The 26,595-nt window shown below is 37.2% G+C and overlaps 1 protein-coding gene across 8 annotated transcripts in view; it reads left to right on the top strand.

Annotated features, from left to right (window-relative positions):
• Nucleotides 1-26,595, top strand: part of EML4 (EMAP like 4) — a 177,276-nt gene that overhangs the window by 128,694 nt on the left and 21,987 nt on the right. For all 8 annotated transcript variants that reach the window (XM_072635768.1, XM_072635766.1, XM_072635765.1 and 5 more), the window contains 6 exons: nt 6,984-7,135; nt 10,342-10,467; nt 14,750-14,881; nt 15,521-15,588; nt 21,424-21,512; nt 25,115-25,212. In XM_072635768.1, the coding sequence (XP_072491869.1) occupies nt 6,984-7,135; nt 10,342-10,467; nt 14,750-14,881; nt 15,521-15,588; nt 21,424-21,512; nt 25,115-25,212 (665 nt within the window). The remainder of the gene's footprint in view (nt 1-6,983; nt 7,136-10,341; nt 10,468-14,749; nt 14,882-15,520; nt 15,589-21,423; nt 21,513-25,114; nt 25,213-26,595) is intronic.

Raw genomic sequence — 26,595 nt, 5'->3', positions numbered from 1 at the left:
TCTATAGCACTTGCAGAAGAAGGGGAGATTTATCCTGGACTAGTTTGGAACTAAGCAAATCTCTAGTCCCACTGCACTTTGAGAGCGGAAAGTATGTGTTTCTGACATTTCGTGTTAGAGTTCTGGACACATTTGTCACAGAAATATTATTCTAAATGATTTGATTCATTTAATAGTTATGAAGTGCCTATTGTGTATAAGGTCCTGTGCTAAATGTCATGGATGGAAATACAAAAATGAAATCATGTCTGCTCTCAAGAAATTTATGTTCTACTAGTGAAAATTGAATACATACACAGATAAGTATAATACAAGGGCAAAGGAGAGATCCAAACAATATTTTTGAGGGAAAGAACATGTATCTGTAGGGAGAGGAAAACTAAGTTAAAAAGTTGGTACCTGAGATGATCCTTAAAGAAATTCTGAAAGGGGGAAATGAGAAACTGAATTTATAAGAAAACATTTATACATGTATAGGACAGTAGATACTTAGAGAATTTGATGAAAAATTAGCTTATTTTATCCTGTGCTTTAAGGGAAATCATGTGAAATGAGCCTTGAAAAAGTATGTTTAACCAGATAGTGAATAATTTTGTTCGGTTGTCTAGGAACCTGATCACTCTGAAAAACAGTGCTTGTAATTCAAAATATATTTTCCCATAGAAGCAACTTAGGTAAAAAAAATTTGACTGGAGGCCCACAGTCTGAAAGTTGGGAACTGCCTATACTTGAAAGATATCATATGTTTAGTGAAAAGCACATAGGCCTTGGGATTGGGAGCAATATGGTTTCATATCTGAGCTGTAAACATTCACTAATCATGTGACCATGGGCAAGTCAGTAACTTCGCTTAAAACTAAGATGGGGATAAGAATACTCTGTAAGTAGGAGTAATTGTGGTCATTGGGAGGAAGAAAATGATTTTCTTTTGACTTTGTAATTCAGACTTTTCACTAAATAGAATAGTCTTTATGGAATCCAGAACAAGGAGAAGCTATGCACCTGAGGAAGACTGGATCTGAGATCCATCACACAGAAGCCTAAACTTTTGCAGAATGCACAAATAACAGGTGTCCAAGGGGAGTTGTGTCACTCATTATTCAGACCGAGGTCGCAGATTTAGGGCTAATAGAGAAGATCTCCTAGGTCTTTGCCCCCAGGAGTAGCAGTCTAGGGTAAATGTGGATCCTACCCTGTGTACTGAGCAAGAAGTGAGTTCAGAAGCAAGTAGCAGCTTTGTGGCTTGGACCCCAGGAGAGGAGCAGGGTTTTAGTTCCAGTTTCTTACCCAGTCTGAAGTTTGCAGAGGATCAACCAAGTCAGGAATCCCAGACCAAAAGGACCAGCAGAGCCTTCCAACTTGCCAGTCATGACCAACTCTAGTAGTAGTCCAATGTGCTTAGACCCAGAACCAGGACAGGAACTTGCAGTTACAAGAATTTGCCCTGGATTTTAAGAGTTAAATGAAAGGAGAGCACAGGAGGGGAAAAAATGGGAAAAAAATGAGATCTATGGAAGGAAGAATTAGAAAAGGAATTAACAGCTTGGCACAATAAGTACAAAACTGCCCTGAGCAATAAAGTCCTTAGAAATCAGAAAGGGATAGAAACTAATGACCACACAAGATAACAAGAAATTTTAAAACAAAATCAAAAGATATCTTATAGTAAAAACAACTGAGTAGAAAACAGAGCTGAGAGAGAATTTAAGAATCTTTGGACCAAAGTCATGACCAAAAAAAGAGCCCTAGATACAACATTTCATAAATCAAGAAAACTATCCAGATCTCTTAGAACCAGAAGGCAAGATAGAAATATGAAGAATCCACTAGTCACTTTCTGAAAGAAACCCCAAAATAAAAACTCATAAGAATGTTGTAACCAGAATCCAGAGTTTCTAGATCAAAGAAAAATGCAACAAGCAGTCAGAAAGAAAGAATTCAAACACCAAGGAGCCACAGGCTTACAACCATGAATAATTTATCCAACAAAATTTGAGTATAATTCCACAAGGAGAAGATGGACCGTTATTAAAATGGAGGCCAAAACATTTCTGATGAAAAGATTAGAACTGCATAGAGATTCTGAAGTGTAAACACAGGAATTAAGAGCAGCATAAAAAGATAAGCATAAATGAACTATCCAAAGGACTAAACAAGAATAAATCACTTACATTCCAATATTAGGTGATGAGTCCCTTCTGAACATCAGGGGCCGGAGAGGGAGTCTGATTGGAGAGAACGTCTAGGAATGTTAGTGTTATGTCTTGATGGCCTTGAAAGAAAAATGGAAGGGAAAAGAAGAGGAATACACTAAGATTACAAGGAGGAAAAGGAAAGGAATGTTAAGGAAAATTTTCTCACATAGTTTGCAGACTAGTAGAAGTCCATACAACAAATAAAGAACGGGATTGGGGAAGTAGATTACGTTTGAACCTCATTCTCATCTGAACTGGACAAAAGAAGGAAGAATGTACACCCATATCTGAGTGTAGAAAAACATTTTACTCAGCAAGGAAACATGGGAAAGAGAAGAAGGAGATATGAGAGAGAAGATAAAGTAAGGAAGGAATTTGTCTTGAACAAAACAAAACCCAAAAGTTATAAAAGATATTTATCTCTCTTTCTTATTTTACATTTGCTAAATATTTTCATTTTTTCCCAATTACATGTAAAAACAATGTTTAACATTTATTTTCTAAAATTTTGAGTTCCAAATTCTGTCCTCCCCTTCCCCTTTATTGAGAAGACAAACAGTTTGATAAAGATTATACATGGACAGTCATGCAAAATGTATTTCCATATAGTCATGTTGTGAAAGAAAACATACAAGAAAAATACAGTTTTAAAAAGTATGCTCTGATCTGCGTTTAGGCTCCATTAGTTTTTTGTCTGGAGACTGATAACATTTTTCATCATAAGTCCTTCAGAATTATCTTGGATTGTTGTATTGCTGAGAATTGCCAAGTCATTCATAGTTGATCTTTGCTGTTACCATGTCCAGTGTTCTGGTTCTGCTTATTTCACTTTGCATTACTCCTGCTTATCATTTCTTGTAGTACAATAGCTTTCCTTCACAATCATATACCACAACTTGTTCAGCCGTTCTCCAGTTGGTGGGCGGGCATCCCTTCGGTTTCCAGTTCTTTGCCACCACAAAAGAGATATTATAAATATTTTTATACATATAGGTTCTTTTCCTTTTTGTTTTTTATCTCTTTGGAATACAGACCTAGTAATGTTATTGCTGAGTCAAAGGGTATTCATGGTTTTATAGCCCTTTGGGTATAGTTTCAAATTGTTCTCCAGAATGGTTGAATAAGTCCACAATTCCACCAACAGTACACCAATGTCTCAATGTTCCCACATTACTTCCAACATTTGCCATTTTTCTTTTCTGTCATATTAGCCAGTCTGGTAAGTGTGGGATAATACATCAGAGTTGTTGTAGTTTGTATTTTTCAATAATTATTTAGTGTAGATCGTATGAAAACTGCCTATTCATATCCTTTGAGCATTCATCAGTTGGGGAGTGGCTCTTGTCTTGTTTTGATGTTTGACCAACTTAAGTCTACCATACTAGATCTTAAGTGTCTAAAAAGTCTTTTACTTTTGTATGATACTTTTGTATTGTAAGCCTGTATTTAGTAAAGTAGAGTGAAAGATTTTGATGGATCAGTAAACTATGCCTTTACATTTTGTGATTGATTAAGTAGCATAAATTACCTGAATTTTTATAGTAATATATTAACTCCTTATTAGAAGTTGTCTCTTTTCTCACTTCCTTTTTTCCAAGAATAGCAAAACAAGCCCTTTGCCCTGTTAAATGCTTATTGAAACTTATAGCTGACTATAGTAGAGAACACTTTATAATAATATTATAATGTCTAAAGTATTTTTAAGTGATTTATACTGAAGTCCACTGTTGAGATTAATGTTCTGAATAGCTGATTTGTTAGATTTCTACTCTGTTCTTTGGATTTGGGCAAATCTCTTCCTTTCTTCCTGTCCAGTTATAGTCACCAATGAAATAACTGTAGATGCACTATTTTGTTGAACCACATGTCTAAATTAGAAAAAAAACTATTGTGTTTGTAGGTAAATTTTTTACAATAATGTTAAGCAGCCCCAAAAATGTTTTAACTGATTGGCAGGATCTTCTGTCCTACTTTTTCTATAGAAAATGTATTCAGTAATTATAAACTCATAAAAGTGGAAATTACCTTAGTCCAACATGAAGTGCACCTCACTCCTTTTACAGATGAGAAAAATCAAGGCCCACAGAGAAGCATCAGGTCATTTGGCTAGTTAATGTGAGAGCTACAACTAAGCCCCTAGTCTTTGAACTCCCTGCCTGATGTTGCTTCCGCTATGCCATGGTACCTCTCTCAATCTGCCCCCTCTTCTGATTTTCTTCTCTTAGTTCTGGAAAATAGAATTGTCCAGAAAAGTATCCTACCTTGAAAGCCCTACAAACCAATAGGCAGGAAAATGTTGGGTTTTTTTTTTTTTGCCTGAACTGATCTCACACACACACACACACACACACACACACACACACACACACACCACACACACACACATGCATCAAGATCTGAAGCTTGTACTTCTGTTCCTGTCTCTGTGCTTAGAAAAGAAGGTCACAAGGCAGCCAGGTGGCACAATGGATACAGCACTGGCCCTGGAGTTAGGAAGGCCTGAGTTCAAATGGGGCCTTAGTCAAGGCCCCATGTGTGTGACCCTGGTCGTCACTTAACCCAGATAACTTCTCCAAAAAAAGTCACATTTTTGTGTCCCCAAAAGACTTCTCAAATTTTCAAGTATTTATAGAGAAGTAGAAAGCCAATCATCCTACTTGGATTAAACACTATTATTAAAAATCTGCTCTCTAGCACTGTACTGGGTTAAATCCTGTGTCACATGAGCCTTGTAATGATAAGAGCATTAGTCTTGGAATCAGAAGACTTGTTCTACCTCTCACTCTGGAAAACCAAGTACATGTACTTTCAAAAGGGGCTTAATTTCTCTGTACTATAGCTTCCCTCCCTATTTGTAAAAAAAAAAAAAACAAAACCAATATTTGTTATAAGGAAATTATAGGAAGTATAACTAAAAAAACTATAATAAAAAATAAGATTTCCATGTGGTTTTGGGAACGTCTTGCTGCTTTAATAGTCCTGCTGTGTTTACTGTGTGTTGACTACAAAAAAAAAAAAAATCAACTCTGTAGTTACTTTATGGTGATTATATAGTAAAGCACTTTGAAAAGTTTAAAACACTATACCCAAGGATAGTTAAACTTTTTGAGCATCTGCTATGTGCTTAGCACTCTACTAGATTGGGACATTCAAGGAAGGAATATGTGGCAGAGTGGAGAAAGCATTGGGCTTACTATGGCACAAATACCAAAGATTACAAATGCATGGAGTTTTTCTTTGTTTTTTTCCTTTGGTTGGCACACAGTGCTAGAATTTATTTTCTAAGACTTTAAGAAATGGAAATTAAGTAGCTAATATCTAGCTTTTCTGCAACTTAAGCGTGGAGAAACTTTTTTCTTTTTTTTTCTTTTTTTTTTTTTTTTTTTAGCAGTGGTGGGGGAATAGTCAGGGTTAAGTGACTTGCCCAGAGTCACACAGCTAGTGTCTGAGGCTGCATTTGAACTGAGGTCCTCCTGACTCCAGGACTTGTGCTCTATGTACAATGCCACCTACCTTCCCCCAAAGAATTTTTCCTAATCTAGTTAAGGGTCAGCATGACTTCATTCCCATGCCTTTCTTCCTTTAAGCTCTCTAGTCAGGTTCCAGAAGTTAAATAGTTTCTAATTTGGTGGTGTTAGGGATTTTGAGGACATAATGATGGATAATTGCTTCTTGGAAGCAAGAGGTAGAGCTGTGAAGAACTCAAGAGGTTTTTCATCACATTGGAAACTTCAGCATCAAAAACTAATGGGATTTTATCAATAGAAATGCCATTAAAGAATAAGCAGCCCCCATTGACTTTGATCTTGCACGCTAAGGAGGGAGAGATGTTTACATCTGATTTGCAATGGAAACCTTCTGTATATGTTGTCTTCCCCATAAGAATATGAACTCCTGAAGAGCAGGGTTGTCCTTGCTTCTCTCAGTGTGTCTCCAGCCTAGAGCTTTTCATATAGTAAGTGCTGTAAATGCTTTTTTAAAAAATTCATCACCTTTTGCAGTGTAAACAACCCACAATTTAATATTTTTATTTTAAAGAGTAAGTAGACAGGGACTAATGAAACTGTTATTTAGGATCACTCATTATAAAGAGTAGACCAGAAAATAACTTTTCCTAGGAGCTATCTTTATTGGGATTGAAAACTTTGCATCAGATCTCATTTTGCTTATACAACTGACATGGGAAGTAATTTGTCTTAGTAATTTAAGTGAATGAATTAACGAATCAGTGATCAAGTACTAGAAGCTTATTGTGTTCCAAGCACTATGCTTAAGTTCTGAGCATATAAATAAAAGAGAGCAAGATAATCTTTGCCCACCAGAAGCTTGAATTCTAATGGGGACAACAAAACATAAAGAGGGGTAGAAAATAGTGGGAGGGAGCTTACCCAGATGATTTGAGATATTTGGAAAGTACCTTGGAGACCTTGTTCTGCACCCCAAAAAAAAAAAAAATGGAAACTTACCTATGAGAGCCCAAGTACCCAGAGGCAGAATGAGATTGTTAAGGTGGCACATGTTGAAATAGAAGGGCAGGGGATAATATATTTTTAACTAGGTATTTAGTACTTATTAATCATAATACTCAGGTGTCTTTTTTTTTTTTAAAATAAATTTAGAAGATGTCCTTAATAACCTCTCTGTAATTTTGGTTTTCTGATTTGTCAGATCATCTCGATATCCTGATTTTTGTTATTCTGCGTGTTTCTGTTCCTTATTTTGCTCTGTAATTCTAAAGACTGATGGAAAATGGAAGAGCCAATGTTATTTTTTTCCTCCCCGTCTTAGGTGTATATCAAATAACCAAACAAATCAAAGCTCATGATGGCAGTGTTTTCACACTTTGTCAGATGAGGAATGGGATGCTACTAACTGGAGGAGGGAAAGACAGAAAAGTAATTTTGTGGGATCATGACCTAAATCCTGAAAGAGAAATAGAGGTAAGAGGAGAGATATTGAGTCTAAATACAAAAATATTAGCCCTTCTCAAACTCTGAAGTAGCCTGTTATAGGTAATGATGGGGCAGCTAGGTGGTACTGTGGTTCACAGAGCATCCAGCCTGGAGTCAAGACTTATCTTCCTAAGTTCAAATCTGACCATAGATACTTCCTAGCTGTGTGACCCTGGGCAAGTCACTTAACCCACTTTACCTCGGTTTCCTCATCTGTAAAATGAGCTGGGAAGGAAATGGCAAACCACTCCAATATCTTTGCCAAGAAAACCCCAAATAGAGTTACAAAGATTCAGACACAGCTAAAACAACTGAGCAACAGAACAGGTAAAGATTAGCACTTGCATACTGTTTTGATACTTGGCTTGCCTTCTCTGCTCTCCCTTCCTTTTTTTTTTCTCCCTTACCCTTACTCACTCTAAACTGAGGAAGTACATGTTGAAATAATGATTTTATCATTTACAATTACCTTTCTTAAAACAGAGGTGTTAGCAATTAGGAAAGTCCTTTGTTCTTAAAAATGAATGCTGTTGGGCAGGAAATTTGTCCTATACATCCATCAGTCAGTAAGCATTTATTATCAGGTGCCAAAATTATTATCCTGTTATTTTCTAAGGTGTTAATAGTTTAGGTACAAAACTTTAAACTGATTTTCTTAATCTCCCAGGTCTTGAAGCAGTGTAATGTAGTAGACAGGACCCTGGATTTGTATTCAGAAGTGAATCTGTGCTACAGCTCAGCCAGTTACTAGGGCCTTGGGCAAAACACATCAACCTCTCTGAATTCCAGAGCCCTTTTCTACAAAATGGATAACATAATACTAGCTAATTTATAGAATAGTTGTGAGGAAAATATTGTATCAATTTAAAGTACATGTGCTCTATTATTTAACTAAATTAAGTAGACTTAATAGTTTCTCTAGGAGATATTTCAATACCTGTAATTGTAAACTATATTTAATATAGATTGCAGAGTACACAAGAATAAAGGGGATACTAGACTAGTTCATTTTCCATGGGATCTTTCCTTTTACATCCAGAAATCTCTAGTTGATCTGAAATGTAAACAAGAGCTCAAAAAAAACCAGATTCTTTTTTTTCCATATTCTGACCTCCATGAAAACATGAGGGAAAAACAAGCAAGCTTTTCCAAATTGTTTTCTACGGTAGACTATCTCTTCAGTCATAGAACTGACATCAAGAGAATATAGGCTGCTTTTGTATTTAATATTCATTGATTGCTTCTCCCCCCTCCAAAAAAAAAGGCATTTTACTGCGTAAAGTTAAATGTAGCTTTAAAGGCTTTCCTTCAAGCTACTACCCATGCATAAACTAAGATCATGCAAAATTGCTTAATAAAATGCAGCTACAAAAATAACTTTTTTTCAGCAAACTTCTGATGATTAATATCAAGTAAGGCATAAAACGTGTGTGTGTGTACATATATGCCTGTCATATCTACCACATGATGTCCTGTGCCAAATTTAAATATAAGAGAGATTTCTCTGTAGATTGTGAGGTTCCCTAGATGTGCCTGTGTATAACTAACATTGTATGGATTGTATCAAGCTCCAGAATATCACAGGATCTCCTCAGTGAGAATGAGATAGTCAGGAAACATTTATTTAGTGCCTGCTATGTGCCAGGCACCATAGTAAGTGCTTTACATTTGTTATCTCATTTGATCCTCAGCAATCCTGGGAGGTAAGAGCTATTATTATCATCCCCATTTTACAGATGAGGAAAATGAGGCAAACAGAGCTTTAGTGACTTGGCCCAAGATCACCCAGCTAGTAAATATCTGAGCCTGGTTTTGAACTCAGATCTTTCTGACTTGAGGTCCAGCACTTTTATCCCACGCATCACCTAGCTGCCTGTGAATGCAATATTATCTCATCGAGAGAGAGAGAGAGAGAGAGAGAGACTTAAGTAATGCATTTTCAAAGTAAAAAGATTTTACTGGGTAAAAAGCTATACTCTTTTAGTGATGTCAAAAATCTAAAATTGCTTTTCAATAGAATTCAGCATTTTTAATGTATTTTAAGTGACCAAGAAAGGAAAGACATTGAGTTTTCTTTTTCATTTAAGCAAAATATCAGTTAAATAATGCTTTCTTTTGGTTCCTTACATTTGTATGATTTCCTGTTCTCCTCCCACTCCTATGCCTGGGGTACAACTACTCCATATTTTTAAATCTTTCTCTTTCCTCAAACTTCAGCTCAATATCTACCACCTTCTTGAAGTTTTCCTGGTTTCTTCCCCCCTCAAAGCTAAAACTGATTTCTCCCTTTAAGTTTGTTTTTCTGCCTTTCTATGTACATGTCACATACTTTTTGATAAATTGGAAGGCCCATGAAGGCAAAAACCTATAGATTTTTCTTTTGTCTCTATATACTCAATGCTTGATACATTTTCCCCTGTGAAGGCATTTATTAAATATGTTTCATTAAATTTCATTTTTCTCCAAGTAGGTGATTTTTGGAATAGGAGATTGTCTGAAAAGTACAGCCTTAGCAATCTCCTGGGTTTTGTTTCCAGATAGATAAAAATTGGTTAATAGTTACATTATCACAGCTTTGGGCCAATCAGGCAATTCCATTTCCCCTAATATTAACCTTTCCAGCAAAGATTCAGTTCCTTAGTAGCCATCAGAACACCCAATTAATACCATTTGCACTTTTGCTCTTTATCCTAACTCTGTTTTTACATTCTGTTCTCCAGTGATATCTGTGTTTACACCATTAGAAGAATCAGGTTTGGACCAATTGTAAAGGAGGGAAACAGCTGTTTAAACTATAACATTTAGTATACTGGAAGAGGTTATTTACCTAAAGAGCCTTATTAATAGTAATTTACCCTTTCACTTCATCTTGATGACCCTGTAAGTGAGTTAGGTGTTAGCCATATTACTATTCACAATTAGAGATGAAGAAACTGAACACCAGAAAAGTGAAAAGATTTGTCCAAGGCCACATGGCTATTAATTATCCAAATGGAGTTTGAATACAGGCTTCTCATGCCTCCAGGTCAGATAGTTTCCTGACATGCCATGCTATCTTTTTATTGATCAATAGCTGATGCATTTCCACAAAAAAAAAGTAAATTATAATTGTGTACTACAAATGCAACCTTCAAAGACAGTCATTACTGGGTATTAAAATGTACAAAATGGCTTCACAGAAACTTATTTTTTAGGTTCCTGAACAGTATGGAACAATCCGGGCAGTTGCAGAAGGAAAGGCAGATCAATTTTTAGTTGGCACATCAAGAAATTTTATTCTTCGGGGAACATTCAATGATGGTTTTCAAATAGAAGTACAGGTAAGCCAAAAAATTTTTTCCAGTTTTTAAGTTCTTATTATTTTCTTCTTCTCATCTTCCTCCCTGTCTCCCGCCTACCCCCCTCCCCTCCCCAAAAACCCCTTATAATAAATAAGCAAATGCAAATTCTCCTATTGGTCATGAACATGTCCAAAATTGTACATTTGTCTCATTCTGCATACGAGTCCTTCATCTCTCTTTAAAGAAGATAGGCAGCATTCTTCCTCATTGATCTTCTACAGTACTGATTTATCATTATGTTTGTCAGTTTTTTAAGTCTTTTAAAACTGTTCATTTTTACAGTAAAAACTATTCTTCTGGTTCTGTTCACTCTGTATTAATCCTGACACATCCTTCCAATTTCTCTATAATTACCTCTCCATTTCTTATAGCACAGTAGTATTCCATTATAGTCATATAATGTACTTCATTTAGCCAGTCCCGATTGATAGGCAAGCATGTCCTTTTTCTTCAGTTCTTTGCCATCACAAAGAGTTGTTCTAACATTTTTGTACACATAAAACCTTTTCATCTTTTATCTCCTTGGAGTAGAGGATTAGTGGTAGTCTTACTGGGTCAAAGCATATGTAAAGTTTAGTAATAATTTGTTTGGCCTTAGTTAATTTGTATTTTTCTATTAGTAATTTGGAGTATTTTTTCTTATGGCTAGAAATGGTTTAGATTTCTTTCCCTGAGAACTGCCTATTCGTATCCTTTGACCACTTATCAATTGAGGAATGGCTCTTATTCTTATAATTTTTCATCAGTTTCTTGGAATTGAGACCTTTATCAGATAAATTAACTGCAAAGATTTTTTTTTCTGTTAACTATTTCCCTTCTTGTCTTAGATGCATTACCTTTTTGTGCAAAAGCTTTTTAATTTTAGGTATTTGCCTCCACCCTAATCTCCTTTATTTTTTTCCTCTTTTTTCTCCCTCTTTCCATAGAAAAATGCCAGGCCTAGAGGCCTGAGGGCTACCCGAGTCTTCTTACCTCTATCCCAAGGTCTTCGGTTGGCCAAACCGGATGCTCGTATGAGAGAAAAGACGTTCCAGAGTCGAACAAGGGTTGAGCTTTATTTCAGGGTCTAGTCACAAGTGCAGGGGAATTCTTCCTTAGGAGAGAGCGAAGAATCTCCCAAGGAGGCAAAGATCTTACAATAAGAGATTGGAAGTAGAAGTATAAGTGGGGAGAGAGGGGGAGGGGAGAGAAGAGAGAGGAAAAGCAGAGCCTTGTTGTCCTCACCGCTCCGCGCCCCTCCGCCCAAGAGAACTTTCAGGCTTTCCTGATCCTACTTAAACCCTCCAGCAGCATAGTTTGCATCTGAATACCGTGCTGTTAGATAACAATAGTGTGCCCAGATCCGGGACAATCTCGAGGGCGGGGAGAGCTCTCTCCCATCACGTTTCTCACGGGAAGAGGCGGAAATACACGAGATAGCTCGGTTCACCTCGATTCCCAGTCGTTTCCTGGGGGGGTCTCGTGAGAACTCTAAGGTTTAGAAGTTCCCACCTTTACCCGCCCGAGACTGTCCACCTGGAATTGAGCTTCCATCCCCAACAGAAAAATAGTGTGGATCAAACCTGTGCTTAGCACCAAGGTTTTTTGTTTGATGAAGAAAACTTCCAAGCTCCTGCCCCTCTCTTTTTTTCCCCTTGTCCAAGCCTCAATCACAGGTTTTTAACCTTACTTTCCTTTCAAACCTCCCCACCACAGTCCTCTGAAGTCCTGTGAGCTTTGGGTGTGTTTTGCTTATGACTAGGTCTTCCCTAGGTCTATCCTCCCACCTACTGTTCTCTCTATTTCATCCTATTTCTCTGTTGAGTTGAATGTATTTCTGTGTCATCATCTTTACATGTGGCATATTTGTGGTTGTGTCCTTTGGATAGTTCAGATGAAAGTGACATTCAAATGAGTCCTGGCTTCCCATCCTCTTTTCAATTGTATAGACTTTTACTTTTCACTTCCCTATTATGTGAGAGATGTTTCACCCCCATTTCCCCCTTTTCTTCCCTATTGTATACTTTATTTCACTTCCATTCCTTTCTTAAGATCATCAAAACAACAAAAATCACTCTTGGGTCCTCCATCTTACTTGTATCCCTGGGTGACCCAACTTCTCAGGAGTTGCTTGTTATCAGTACCCTCCTCCCCCAACTCTAGAATCGAATACTTAGTCCTTTTCTCCAATATTTAAATTTTGGTTTCTATGTAACCCTGTTTTCATAAAAGATCCATTTTTCCCTTGTATGTTGTGCTGCATAAATTATTCTCTATTGTAAGTCTATAGACTTTGCCTTCTGGAATATCATATTCCAAGTTCTCCATTACTTTATAATTGTGACTGCTGAATCGTGTGTGATCCTGACTTGATACTTGGTACTTGAATTCTTCTTCTTTGGCTGATTACTTTGACTTAGAATCTGTAGATTTTAGGAGTGTCATTCTAAGAATTATTTTGAGGTTCCTTTTAGGAGGTAACCAGTAGATTTTCTTATTTCTTCTTTGCCCTCTGATTCTAAGAGAACTGAGCAGTTTTCTTTCATGATTTGATGAAATTTATCTAGACTCTTTTTTTTTTTTTTTTAGATCCTGACTTTCAGGTAATCCAATGAGTCTTAAGGTTTCTGTCATTGATCAGTTTCCCAAGTCATTTGTTTCTTATTTTAAACACTGTGCATTTTTTTCAATGTTTTTACTCTTTTAATATCTTTTTTGTTGTCATGGAATTAATACCTTCTGTTCCAATTCTCGGGGGTCTTATTGCTTGGGTAAGGGTTTTATGCATCACCTCTTATGCCAACCTTTTTCTTCTATAGCTTTCTTTTTTTTTTTTTTTAAATTTTTTCCTCTGTTACTGTTATTTCAGCAATATATTTGGGGGTGGGGGGAGCAGTCAAGGTTTGCCAGGCCTAGAGGCCTGTGTGGGCTACCCGAGTCTTCTTACCTCACCTCCGAGGTCTTCGGTTGGCCAAAACTGGATGCTCATATGAGAGAAAGGACGTTCCAGAGTCGAACAAGGGTTGAGCTTTATTACTGGGTCTAGGTTACAAGTGCAGGGGGTCTTCCTTAGGAGGAAGAGGGGGAGATTTCCTAAGGAGGCTAAGATCTTAAGGGATTGGAAGTAGAAGTACAAGCAGGGAGAGAGGGGGAGGGGAGAGAGGAAAGAAGAAAGCGGAGCCTGCTGTCCTCTTGGCTCCTCACGTGCTAAGAGAGCTTTCAGGCTTCCTCAATCCTACTTAACCTTCAGCCGCATAATTTTGCATCTGAATACCGTGCTGTTAGGTAACTAGGTGTGCCCAGATCCGGGACAATCTCGAGGGCGGGGAGATCTCTCCCCCATCACGTTTCTCACGGGAAGAGGCAGAATTACTCGAGATAGCTCGGTTCACCTCGATTCCCTGTCGTTTCCTGGGAGGGTCTCGTGAGAGCTCTAAGATTTAGAAGCTCCCACCTTTACCCGCCCGAGACTGTCCACACGGAATTGAGCTTCCAATCCCAACAAAGGTTAAATGACTTGCCAAGTGTCTGAGGCTGGATTTGAACTCGGGTCTTCCTGACGCGAGGGCCAGTGCTCTATCCATTACACCACCTAGCTTCGCCTTTATTTCCGATATACTTTTTAACATTTGTATCATTTCTTCTAAGAATTCTAATTGATCTGTTTTTTAACAACCTGTGTTTTTCTATGAGACTTTGCTTGTTCAGTGTTTTAGAATTATTCTCTTCTTCTGGGTTTGTATCTTGTTTATCCTGGGCCTCATAATAACAGCTCGGTAACTCTTTATCTGTTATTGTTGTTGTTTACCAATCATTCCAGTGATAAAGTCTGGGCAACCCAGTGTTGCTATCTACATGAGAATTCAAAGGGCTAGGTCTCTGATGCTGGCCCCATTGTCCTGGTCAGGGATCTCTGAAATCTGTTCTTTGTAACACTATATTCAGGGCTCTGGGCACCAGCTCCTCGCTCCTCATCCCTAGGGGTTTCCCTCTGCTGCTAATCCAGCTTAACTCTGGAGAGTGAGTCCAGGATCCCAGTCGACCCCCTTGCACAGTTCTTCCCCTTGTCTATAGGTAGAATTTGTGATCTTAAACTGAAAAGACAGTTCAAAATGGTTTTTCATTTGACTTCACTTCCCAGTTTCTTCTTGATCTGGCATTCTTCTTCACTTACTGTTGGAGCAGTTTTGGGGGTAGCTGGGGTGTACTGTTTCCTCCTGTTCTTTTTCCCTTCATTTCAGACCCTTTTATTTTCACAGCCTTCATTGTATTTCATTTTCAGGGTCACACAGATGAACTTTGGGGTCTTGCTACACATCCCTTCAAAGATTTATTATTGACCTGTGCTCAGGACAGACAAGTGTGCATGTGGAACTCAGTGGAGCACAGACTGGAGTGGACCAGACTTTTGGATGTGAGTGAATCAGCATTCATTCCTAGGATTGTAAGAGTCCAAAGCATCATAGAAGGAGAAAAACTTAAGAATTCAAGACTTTGGAAAAGGGGGGGGGAGGGGGGGGTAATAAGAAAAGATTCAAGTATATAAGGATAGTCTGCTTTAAAGAAGTAAATTAAAGAGTAAAAGCTCCATTTGGCCTCATTGTCAGTAGTAAAAATGGCAGTGCAGTGATTATAATGTCTTTTTAAGATATCAAGAGTTCAGCTAATTTGAGACCCTAACACCACTGTATTTTGGTCAAGATTTTACATGCTGCACTTCATATAGGAGGTTTGAGGGCTGTATTTTGCCTTCATCCAGTTTACACTGCATTCTTGGTGTACCCTCTGCACTCTACCTGCCCCCAACACCCAGCCCTGTTTTCCCAAGCTCTTTTTGATCTTTCCCTTTCTGTCCTTACATGTTTCCAGTGTTAGCATTCTTTTCCATTTCATTTCCATCCTTTGTCTACCACGGCTGTGATAAAGTTCATTGGAATTTAATGTCTTTGTGAGACCTCACTAACTCATATTCAAGTATGTTATTGCCACTACTTCTCTACGTCCTTGGAGACTTTCTGGTGAAATCCACAACAGCTGTGTGTCTCTCTTCTAGGAACCAGGACACTGTGCAGACTTCCATCCAAGTGGCACAGTTGTGGCCATAGGAACGCATTCAGGCAGGTAGGGTCTTTGTGGACTGTATTAGCCTCGCAAGGGGGGGTGTGCTTTAACTCTTAATTAGAATGTTTCTCTAAAAGCCTTCATTTTGATCTAGAGAAGTTTATATCTTTAAGGAAATGTTTCCCTATCTGAGACACTGGCACATTGATGTGTCTCTAGGAACCCTCGTGGTTTTTTAATACAAAAATCTTAAGTATACAAACTTCCCTTGACTTGCAAAGTAGCAGAGAGTTTCAGTACCTTATCATTTCTTATTTGGGTAATAGAGTTGAAGTATTATGTTAAGTTTAGTGATTAAACAAAAAGAACACTACAGGTATACATCAAAATATATATTTTTGCTAATTCTTGTAGCCTTTATGCTCTTTTCAGATGCTACATGGATTTAATTCAGGATTACAATCAATAAGAAAAGTCATTCATTTATGTATTATCTGTTTTTCTATAAACTTATACCATTAAGTTAATGAATATTGATCACTTGGTGCACAATTACAAATATTTTGTCTGTTTCTAAGAATTTTTATAGATTGTTTTAAAGTAATATAAAAAAAAATAGGGTCCTAGTTTGGGAGTCAAAAAAGTCTGGCTTCTCATCCTTCCTCTGATAATTACTGGATATATAACTTTGGGAAAATCACTCAACCTGATATGCCTCAGATACTGGAGTTCCTGACTGCTCACATTGGGAATTTCCTCAATTTGATCCTTTGTGTATTCACTTATTATGATCTAACCCATCTACATAGCAGAGAGATCAAAACGTAAAGAATCTTCATGGAGTTTTCTGGTTGTTTGATTTTTTTTGTTTTAAAGAAGGCTAAGATAAAATATTTCCAAAAGTACCCCCCTTGGATTACCAGTTGTATGTACACTTATATAATAATATCAAAATTCACTCATAAATGCTGACTTCTACTTGTAGTTAAGCAATTCAGACAAACCATTTTCCTTAACCATTCCTAAAACTCTTAAAGAAAACTTTCAATTATTGATAACTTAATATCAAGAGTCTTTCCTGTCTGAAGTGACTGCTTATAAATTGTTGACACCTGCCAGGCCTAGAGGCCTGAGGGCTACCCGAGTCTTACCTTACCTATCGCAGGTCTTCGGCTGGCCAAACCGGATAAACGTATGAGAGAAGAGACTTTCCGGAGTTGAACAAGGGTTAGGCTTTATTCAGGGTCTTGGTTACATGTGCAGGGGGGAATTCTTCCTCAGGAGAGAGAAATCTCCCAAGGAGGCAAAGATCTTACAGTAAGAGAATGAAAGCAGAAGTGGAAGTGGGGAGAGAGGGGGGAGGGAAGAGCGAAGAGAGGAAAAGGGGCCTTCTGTCCTGTAAGGGCCCCTCAGCGCTAAGAGCGCCTTTGGGCTTTCCTGACCCTACTTAAGCTCTCCTGCCGTATCGTTTGCACCTGAATACCGTGCCTGTTAGATAACAATAGGTGTGCCCAGATCCGGGCCAGTCTCGAGGGCGGGGATGCTCTCTCCCATCACGTTCTCACGGGAAGAGGCGGAAATACACGAGATCTCACTCCTCAATTCCCTGCTGTTTCCTGGGGGGCCTCATGAGAACTCTAAGATTTAGAAGCTCCCACCTTTACCCATCCGAGACTGTCTACATGGAACTGAGCTTACACCCCTAACAGACACCATTAAGATTTTAGAATATAAACCTAAATCAGAGATGGGGAACCCGTGACCTCGAGGCCACACATGGCCTTTAGGCTGCGAGTTCCCCACCTCTACTCTAAATTCTCAGATTCTTTTCTAAATAAGTTATTTGTTGTTGTTCAGTCATTTCAATTGTGTCCAATTCTTTGCGACCCCATTTGGGTTTCTTTTGTCAAAGATACTGGAGTGATTTGCTATTTTGTTCTCCAGTTCATTTGACAGATGAAGAAACTGAGGCAAACAGGGTAAAGTGATTTGCCCAGGGTCGTACAGCTATATTAAATGTCTGAACCCAGGTCTTCCTGACTCCAGGCCCAGTACTATCCACTGTGCCACCTAGCTTTTTGTGAGTAGTTCTAAAACAAAGGATTTCATAGAATTAAACTTCTTGGAGCAATAACATGAAAGAATTTATCCTCTTCTTTCCACCACAGCAGCTTATATCAGTGGTAGGTTTTGGTAAGGCTTTAGCTCAAAGTAACACTTCTGTCCTTATATTCACATTAGACCTTTTAGTAGGAATTGGGAAGTCTGTTTTCTATTTAGAAGAGTTGTTTGTTTTATTGACTGAGCTGTCTTTTTGACTAGGTCTGATAAGACCTGCCTGCCACCTAATAGTGGGGAACAACATAAGGGATAGATGGGTGGAGCCACAGGAGAGCAGATTGGCACAACATTCTAGTAGCAGTAAGGGTATTGATTTGATTGTATTATTTCTAGAACTGGAAAACAGGGGAGGATATGTGTGGCAACAAGAAAATGGTAGGGGAGTAAAGTGTGGCTAGAGCAGCTGACTTAATACAGTGAGCCAAAAGGGAGGTATTAACTAGTCAGGACTTCAGGAGGCCTAGTATGGGAGTTCTGGAGCTCAAAGGGTTAATCCTCCAGTACTTACTCTCTATTCAAGGTGGTAACCAAGATGGAGGTATGGGGAGGGCAAAGAAGAAAAGAAAGTAAAACATAGTTACAACAGCCTGCCCAATATAACCTTTAAAGCAGTGCCTTTTGTTTTTGAAATTATGATCAGGTGACCACATTCTAAGAACATAAGATTAGACTATATAAACATACACTGAAAAACCAAAATATACGTTAAAGTATACCGTGTATACAAAGTATACATTTAGCATTTTATTCAAATTGAGTATACAGAAAATTAGATACGTAATGATTTTCCTAATTGTTATTTTGCTTCAAAATAAAATGAGGATTTTATAGCTGGCGAGAACCTTAGAAATCATTTGTCCTGAACACATCTCCTGCCTGCCAACCCCACAACTCATAAAGCAGTTGACATTAAGACTTCAGTACTTTCATGTAGCCAAAGTTAGTTTGTATGTTTTTTCTCTTTTTTAGGTTTTTTTGTATCAATAACAAATTTTTGCTTTTTGACAAAATTCATTTGCAGTTTCACAAAATCACAGGAATTCAAAGTTTAGGGGGAATTCTGAGGCCATCTCATGCTACCCATACCTAAACAAGAATTCTCTTCCACAGCATACTCAACAGTGTGAATCACACAGAATTTTTACTTAAAGACCCTTTGAAAGAAATCTCCTTCATCTTAGAAAACTCATCCCACTTTTGGATAGCACTAACTATTAAGAAGTTTCCCCATAGATCAAGCTGAATTCTGCTTTTCTGCGTAAAGCTCTTTGAGAACAGGGACTATCTTTTGCCTTTCTGTGTATCCCCAGTACTGTGTACAATGCCTGACCAATTGGCACTCAATAAATGCTTATTGAATGAATGAATAAATGACTAAGAGCAAAAACAAAAAACTGCACTTCCAATTATTGTTTATTTCAGAGTAAATTCTAATCTAACTAGATAATTGAAAACCACTGACAAATGCTGATGGTGTGACTCTGGTCAAATTGATTAACAATTCTTGCTAGGGCTTTCCCTCTGAGTTTAACTTCCATTTACACTGTATTTATCTATATACCCAGTTAATTCACCTCTCCTGTCTCCCCTATTAGAACTTCAACCCTGGGGCCACATTTTTGCCTTTCTTATATTCATAATAAGTGGTTGTTGAAAGGAAAGTATTTTATAAAAACCCAGAAAAGAGAGAAGGTGTAAGGAGAAAGGTTCAGATCAAAAAAATGGAGATTGAAGAATGATTGTCAGGTTTGTTAAGAGATCATTGGTCACTTTGGGCAAAGCAATTTTGGTTGAATGATGAAGTCAGAAGACATATAAAGAAATGATTGAAAGAAGAGGCAACAATTGTAGACAGCTTTTATTTTTTTTATTTTTTTAGGAGTTTGCCTAAGAAATGGAAGAAATGTATAGGATGATAGCTTGGAAGCTCCCCTTCTAGTCCTTAATGGGATTTTAGACCACATCTGAATCTCTTGTTCAATTCCAAACAGCACATCTTATTAAAGATATTTATAACCAAGAAAGTATACATGTCCAGTGAAGGGTCATCAGGTCGGTAAAGGGCCTCGTATTCCTTCCATGTGAGGATCAGTTAAAGAAATGAGAAATAATTAGCCTGGAGAAGAGAAACCTAACTGGGACACGGGATGGTCGGCTCAGAGTATCTAAAAGATTGTATCATAAAAGAAGGATTAGATTTGATCAGAAGGCAGAATTGGGAACAAGAGAAGCTGGAAAAGGCAACTTCAGTAAATGTGGTTCCCTAACAATTAAAACTGTCTCAGGCCCAGAAGTCTTTAAGTGCACGTTAGATGACTATTTGAGATGTGTATTATAAGAGGGAAACTGATATCATTTGAATTAATGTGCTCTAGGTCCCTTCACCTTCAACATGCTGTGATTCTGTGAATTTGAATATATAGCTTACAAATCACTGAAATTCAGCTTTAATTATTACATGGTTAGAGGAGGGGGTCTTCATGACTATTCAGTATTACAAAACTGAGCTTGTTTTCTTAGCTTTCATTGTTTTAAGGCTTAGAAATTAAAGAGAACAATGTATTTTTGTTTTTTGCAGATAGAATCACGTAGAATTTTAGATATGAAAGGGGAAAGGTTATGTGACTGTATTATTATGTTGTTCATCTGAATGGTTAAAAATAACATTCTCCTTCCTGATTGCCCCGTCTGTCCACATGAAATAAAAAGTGATTTTTCCATACCAGACTCCCTGCCTCCATCTTTCCCCTTCCAATGTTTTATACACAGTTCAAAATTTTCTTCAAAGGACAATTTCATCATGTTGCATAGTGTCTGCTGAATCAAATCTATATCTATGTTCTGCCAGACTTTCAAGGCCCTTTTAGCCTTAATCTTCCACTACTTTACTATAGTAAAATTGGTTTCTTGGCCATCCCCCACAAAGGAATGGCATTGGTAAAAATTATGAATTAGGCTAAGATTGTCTTCCTCACCCCAAGCTTCCCCTTCCTGCACCGTTTCTCCCTTTTCTTGATGTTTCTTCAATAACAATATGCTTTTGGAAAAAGTTCTGATACTTGTACTTTATACTGAAGTATGAAGTTCAGTCACAGAATCAGAAGAGCTTATGATTTGCCTAAAATCACACACCACTAGTAGTGGCAGAGCTTAGAATTAGAATTCATGTCCTTTTCAATCTTTTGCTCTTCCCACTCCATGATGTTATATCATTTCTCCCAAAGGTTTATCTGCATTTTAAGGCATATTTCTTGTGGTGAAATGAAATAACTTTATTATTTTAAGGAAATTTTTAAGCATCAGTGAGCAGGTTGAACAAGCAGTGGTCAGAAGGTAGTTAGGGATCTTTCTGAAATCATACTACATAGGTGGCCACCTCCACTGCTTATACATTAAGACCACCCCTACCTACAAGCATGCCATGTTCATATCTTCATCTTTGCCCTTCATTCATATTGTTTTCCTACGTGAGAATTTCCTACCTCCCCATCCCCTTCTACTTTTCAAAGTACCATCAAAGTCCAGCCCAAGTCTCCGTCCTCCCCTGCTCCTCCAGAAGCCTTCCCTGAATAGTTCAGGGCTCACATCTTTCTATTCTCTTAAATGTTTATATAACATTTATTTTCTGTGTCTTTCAGTATAGCACATAATTGTTTCCTAATTGTTGCTTGTGTATTCTGTCTTCTGAACTCAACTGTAAATTTATCAAGAGCAATTTTTCTTGTTTTGAATTTGTATAACTTAAATATTTATTGGACTCTTACCTCTTAACAGGTGGTTTGTCCTGGATGCAGAAACTAGAGATCTAGTTTCAATCCATACAGATGGTAATGAGCAGCTCTCAGTGATGCGTTACTCAAAGGGTAAGGCACATTTAACATGCATTATGGCATTAAACTCATGTTTATGATTGAATAGTCTTAATTTTAAAATAAAGTTGACTACTGTACTCCCTGGATATATTAAACATTGCATTGTTTCCCCCTCAAATCAGATTGAGTTCTGTTCCAAGTAATTTCAAAGACTTCACTTAAAGCTAAGTAACATTCTAGGTTTAAAATCAGATATATATTTAGAATCAACAGGTACAACTGCATTTGCACATGTAAGCAAGATAAAGTTAAAATCTGATTTGCTACTACTTATTTGAATATGGGTACAAGGCTATAGATTAGCATCTGTTTAACAGAATCTCACTTTGTAGATATAAATGAGATATATCTTACATCTCATCAAGTATAAATGAGAGTGTAATGTAAAAATGAGGGTATAAAAGGAATATTTAAAATTTTTAACAGATTTTTAGGTCCCATTAAACAGCTTAGAAAGTTCTATAGTAGAAATTGTTGTCTTGCTAAATATATGTAATCCCTTGTTTGATCATATTTTTTTTCAGTCAGTAAAAATCTGCGTTCTCTGTGCCTGCCCACACCCATTCTTCCTCATTGAGAACTAAAGAAAAACAAAACCCATTGCAAATATATATAGTTATTCAAAACAAATTTCACATCAGCCATGTCCAAAAAAAATGTGTCTTATTCTGCCCTCTTAAGTCTTTCACCTCTCTATATAGAGTCAGTAGCAGATCATGTTTCATCATTACTCATCTAGAACTGTGATTGATCATTACATTTAATAAGAATTCTTTATATAAAATTCTTAGCTAGTCATTATAAGCATATCCTAAATTTAATTAGACTAGTTTAAAGTACTACGTACTTCGAAGTAGTAATTGTACTTTGTCCCCAGTTCACCTCTAAAATGAGAGTCATTTTCGAGGGCTCATTTTCTCCCCTAGTTATCTAACTAGCCAGTAGTCCAGGGATTTTCTTAGTTATCCCCCTAACTGGCTCTCATTGTTGCACAGTGTAAGAGTAAAAGTTTGCCTTAAGTGTTGGGATTGCAAAGAATTCCCATTACAATAAACCAACAAAGTTGCATTTTTTGTTTTTATTTGATGTTGTCTTTTTAAGTATAGTTAAAGAAGTAATACAATTATAGTTTGTTTAAACCAAAACATTCAATAGGCTTTGTTGAGAACCTAGTACATACTAAGTGCCCATTGTGGTAGGTGGACACAGTGGGATACAAAAGAAAACAAACCAAGAAGACAAGGTAGTATGAACAAAAGAAATGTATTATTATCCTGGCACAGGTAACATATTCATTATGTTTATTTTTGGTGTTTACCTCTAGAAATATGTTTTTCCATGCCACTCTTACACCAATCAGTGGTATTACAACTCTGGGCAATTATGCATTAGGCTAAATGACTGCTTTTTTGTTTATTTAAGAGCCTACTTGGGTAGTAAATGAAAAATAATTTAGTGAACACTGTTAAGTAACATTCAAAATTGATAAGATTTAATAAGAGCTTCCTATCACTCATATCATGCCCTTTCGTTCTCACCTATTTTTCTATTCACAAAGCTTAAGGTGACCTTCCATTTTTCTAAGCCAACCCTCTCTTCCATATCCTTGATCATCCCAATTTTCCCTTACTGCATCAGTCATTACCTCTACCCCCATTCTCTCCTTCACCTTCAGTGTCTTCCTTCATACCGATACCTTTCCGTGGCCTACAAACATGCTATCCCCCAAAAAATTTCATGTGAACCTGCCAGCTCCTCAAAACTGTCTTCTGCTTCACTCTTAAACACTGAAAGAAACTGGTCTCTGCTCTTCTGTGTGTGTGTGTTAATCATCTCCTCTTGGAATATTATTTCCTTTCCTATTCTTCTACTGAAATTATTCTGTCTGAAGTTACCTCTCAATCCTTGTATTCTTTATCATTTCAGTAATGTTTGTCATCACTGACCTAACCTTTTTATTAATGTGTTCTTCACTTCCATGCTTTGGTTTTTATCTTTTCTGGTTCTCCTCTCTATTCTGCTGGTTTCCCCTTTCCTTTTTCAGTCCTGTAAGTCTTCCAAAGGGCAGTTAGGTGGCATAGTGATAGAGTGCCAGGCCTGAAGTTGGGAAGACTCGTCTTCTGAATTCAAATATGATTTCAGGCGCTTACTAGCTGTGTGACCCTGGGAAAATCATTTAACCCAGTTTGCCTCAGTCCTCATCTGTAAAATAACTAGAAAAGGAAATGGCAAAACCCTCCAGCATCTTTGCCAAGAAAATCTCAAATGGGGTCACGAAGAGTCAGACACAGCTGAAAAAGGACTGACCAGCAACACCAAACTCTTCCAAGGCTAGTCTCAGTTCTCTCTTTATATACTCTGTCTCATTCCTGTGGCTTGCATCACTTTTATTACCTCTTTTTGAATGACTCCTAATTCCTTTTCTCTAGACTCTACCTGTCCCCTAGCTACATTTCATGCCTTCTGGACATCTCCACTTGAATTCAAAACAGAAATCATCTCAAGAAAACCAGCTCCTCCCACTGATTTTCCTATTACTCTCAGTCACCCAGACATAAAACTCCAAGTCATTCTTAAATCCTTCTTTATACTCACTTGTCCCCCTGCTTGCCCCCTACAGTTGCCAGATCCTGTTTTTACCTCTTAAATCTCTCTTACTTCCTTTTTTCTCCTTTTCATTCACACTGCTGTAATCCTAGAGTAGAACCTTGTCCCTTGTCCCCTGGGTGATAATAATTTCCTGTACCCAGTCCTACCCCACTGTGGGAATAGTATTCTTCATACATATAGGTCTAACTGTGCTGCTCTTCTGTTTACAAACATTGAGTTTTTGAATTGCCTTTGAATTTTTTAGAATTGCCTCATTGCCTTTTGAATAAAATTTAAACTCTTTACCCTGGCATTCAGAGCGCTGTTTTATGGTACTTCTCTTGTATTCAGTAACCTAGCCACGCTGGATTGCTCATTGCTTCCTGATTTCCCTTTTTGCTGCTTCTTCAGTGCCTTTGCCCTCGCCATCTTCCATGCCTGGAAAAAAGTCATATGTATCTTCACATATTTAACTAGTTTTCTTCTTTCAGAACCAGGCTCTAGCAGTACCCACTTTATGGTACTCCAGTAAGAAATGGTCTATTCTTAGAATCTCTTAGGCCATTCAATTTAATCTGTTCTAATGATTAATATTTAATTATTTTCTAGCTTGTATTATTGTTATTTGAGAGCGTCTCATCCTTATTGATAGATTGTAAGTTCTTTAAGGGCCCCTGCTAGGTGCCTGGCCCTGGACATACAAAGAGAGAAGTGAAACAGTGCTTACTCTGAAGGAAGTTATATTCTAGTAGAGGTGTATGGATGCAAATATATCCCTATCCAAACAAATAGAAAGCAGATACTGGGAGAGACCAGAAAAGGCTCATGCAGAGGCAACTGAAGTGCGGTGGGGAGAGAATCTCAGGGCTTACCTCTGAGGAAGCATTTAAATGTTTGTTAAATTGAATTGAAAACATATCATTGTACATAAGATCGTTGAAATAAGGAGTAAATGAAATTGGTAGTATATTTATGTTGTGAAAACTTTTCACCTTTCGTTGTAGATGGCACCTTCCTTGCTGTAGGATCCCATGACAACTTTATTTACCTCTATGTAGTCTCAGAAAGTGGAAGAAAATATAGCAGATACGGAAAATGCATTGTAAGTTGCATAGTATATAAATTTTTTTTAAATGTGAAGGTAGTCCATATATATTGGTACAAGTGTTTAAATTTTACTAAAAAATGTAGATGTTTTTGTTAATACAGCTTTTAAAGATAATTATTGTTGAATACTTAGTACAGCTTTAGATATCAATCCGTATTGATAAATTCTGTAATTACTTAGAGTTATGTATCTGTATCCAACATTACCTTAAGGAGGAAATATATGTATATGCATATACATATGAGATTTTAACACACGTTCTTAGCTGTGAATATTCCTGTTGCTGTCTTTGACATGAGACAATAGGGTAGGGAATGGCTATTGTTTTCTTGCTATAGTATCAATTTCATAGAGATTCACAATTTCACTTATAATCATCATCTATTCCACAATGTTTGTGGAAATTATAAAACTTAGATTGTGTTTTTAATGTTTAGAGTAATAAAATGGATAAAAGGGAAGAAAAAATGCCAGCCTCATTTCCCTTTCCTAACGTCCATATAACTTGTGTTAGAATTATCCTATTAAGAAACAATACTGTTTCCTTGTATTTATGTCTGTACGTGTTGTATTCCCCTAAGAGAATGTAAACGCCATAAGGACAGGAAGTAGCTTGTCTTTGCCTTTGAATCCCTGGTACCTCCCACGGCACCTCAGATAAAGTCAAACACTATCAGGTTCTCATCTAAGATATTGTTATCAGCATATAAAAGAAAATATTTTGGCATTGAGGTGCAGGTAAAAATTATTTCGTGGTCTATAGTTTAAGGGGTTGAATTACTCATCCTGTAATATCAATTGCTATCACAAATAATTTGACAGTTTTTAAAGAAAATATTAAAATTGCTGTCTTTTAAGGAATAGGGACAAAATTAACTTGGGTGGAACTTTGTGTGATATTTGTCCTTATGTATTATGACTTATGCAGAATTCTATTTGTAAACTTGACATAAGTCTAAAAGACCTGCTGTATGTTCTTATATTAATGTCCATTTTCAGAAACCATACCATCTCCAAACTTTTGGACAAAATCTGCCAATGGAAATGTAATTGAGGATTTAAGTAGCAAATGTATTTTGTTTGTTTTTTTTTTATTAGTTCAGTAGCAATTTAGAAAATCTTTAGACTTTGGATTCAGAAATAGTGAAATTAATTACATTAAGGTCATAGCTATGAAACTGCCATTATTCTTCTAAAAAGGCCTTTGAGAAACCAAGGTCAACTATGCTTTTTTACAGGCTACATTCTTCTGGATCTTTCCACACCATTTATTTGCCTTATAACTGGTACCTCTGTATGCTCTCTCTCTTCAATTGGTTTCCATGAAACTCCTCTCTCATGATTTTCTTCTTGCCTCTCTGGCTGTCTTTTTTTATA

This window comes from Notamacropus eugenii, chromosome 1 (genome assembly GCF_028372415.1).
Source record: "Notamacropus eugenii isolate mMacEug1 chromosome 1, mMacEug1.pri_v2, whole genome shotgun sequence".
NCBI lineage: Eukaryota > Metazoa > Chordata > Mammalia > Diprotodontia > Macropodidae > Notamacropus > Notamacropus eugenii.
This window is presented reverse-complemented; position numbering and strand designations above follow the sequence as displayed.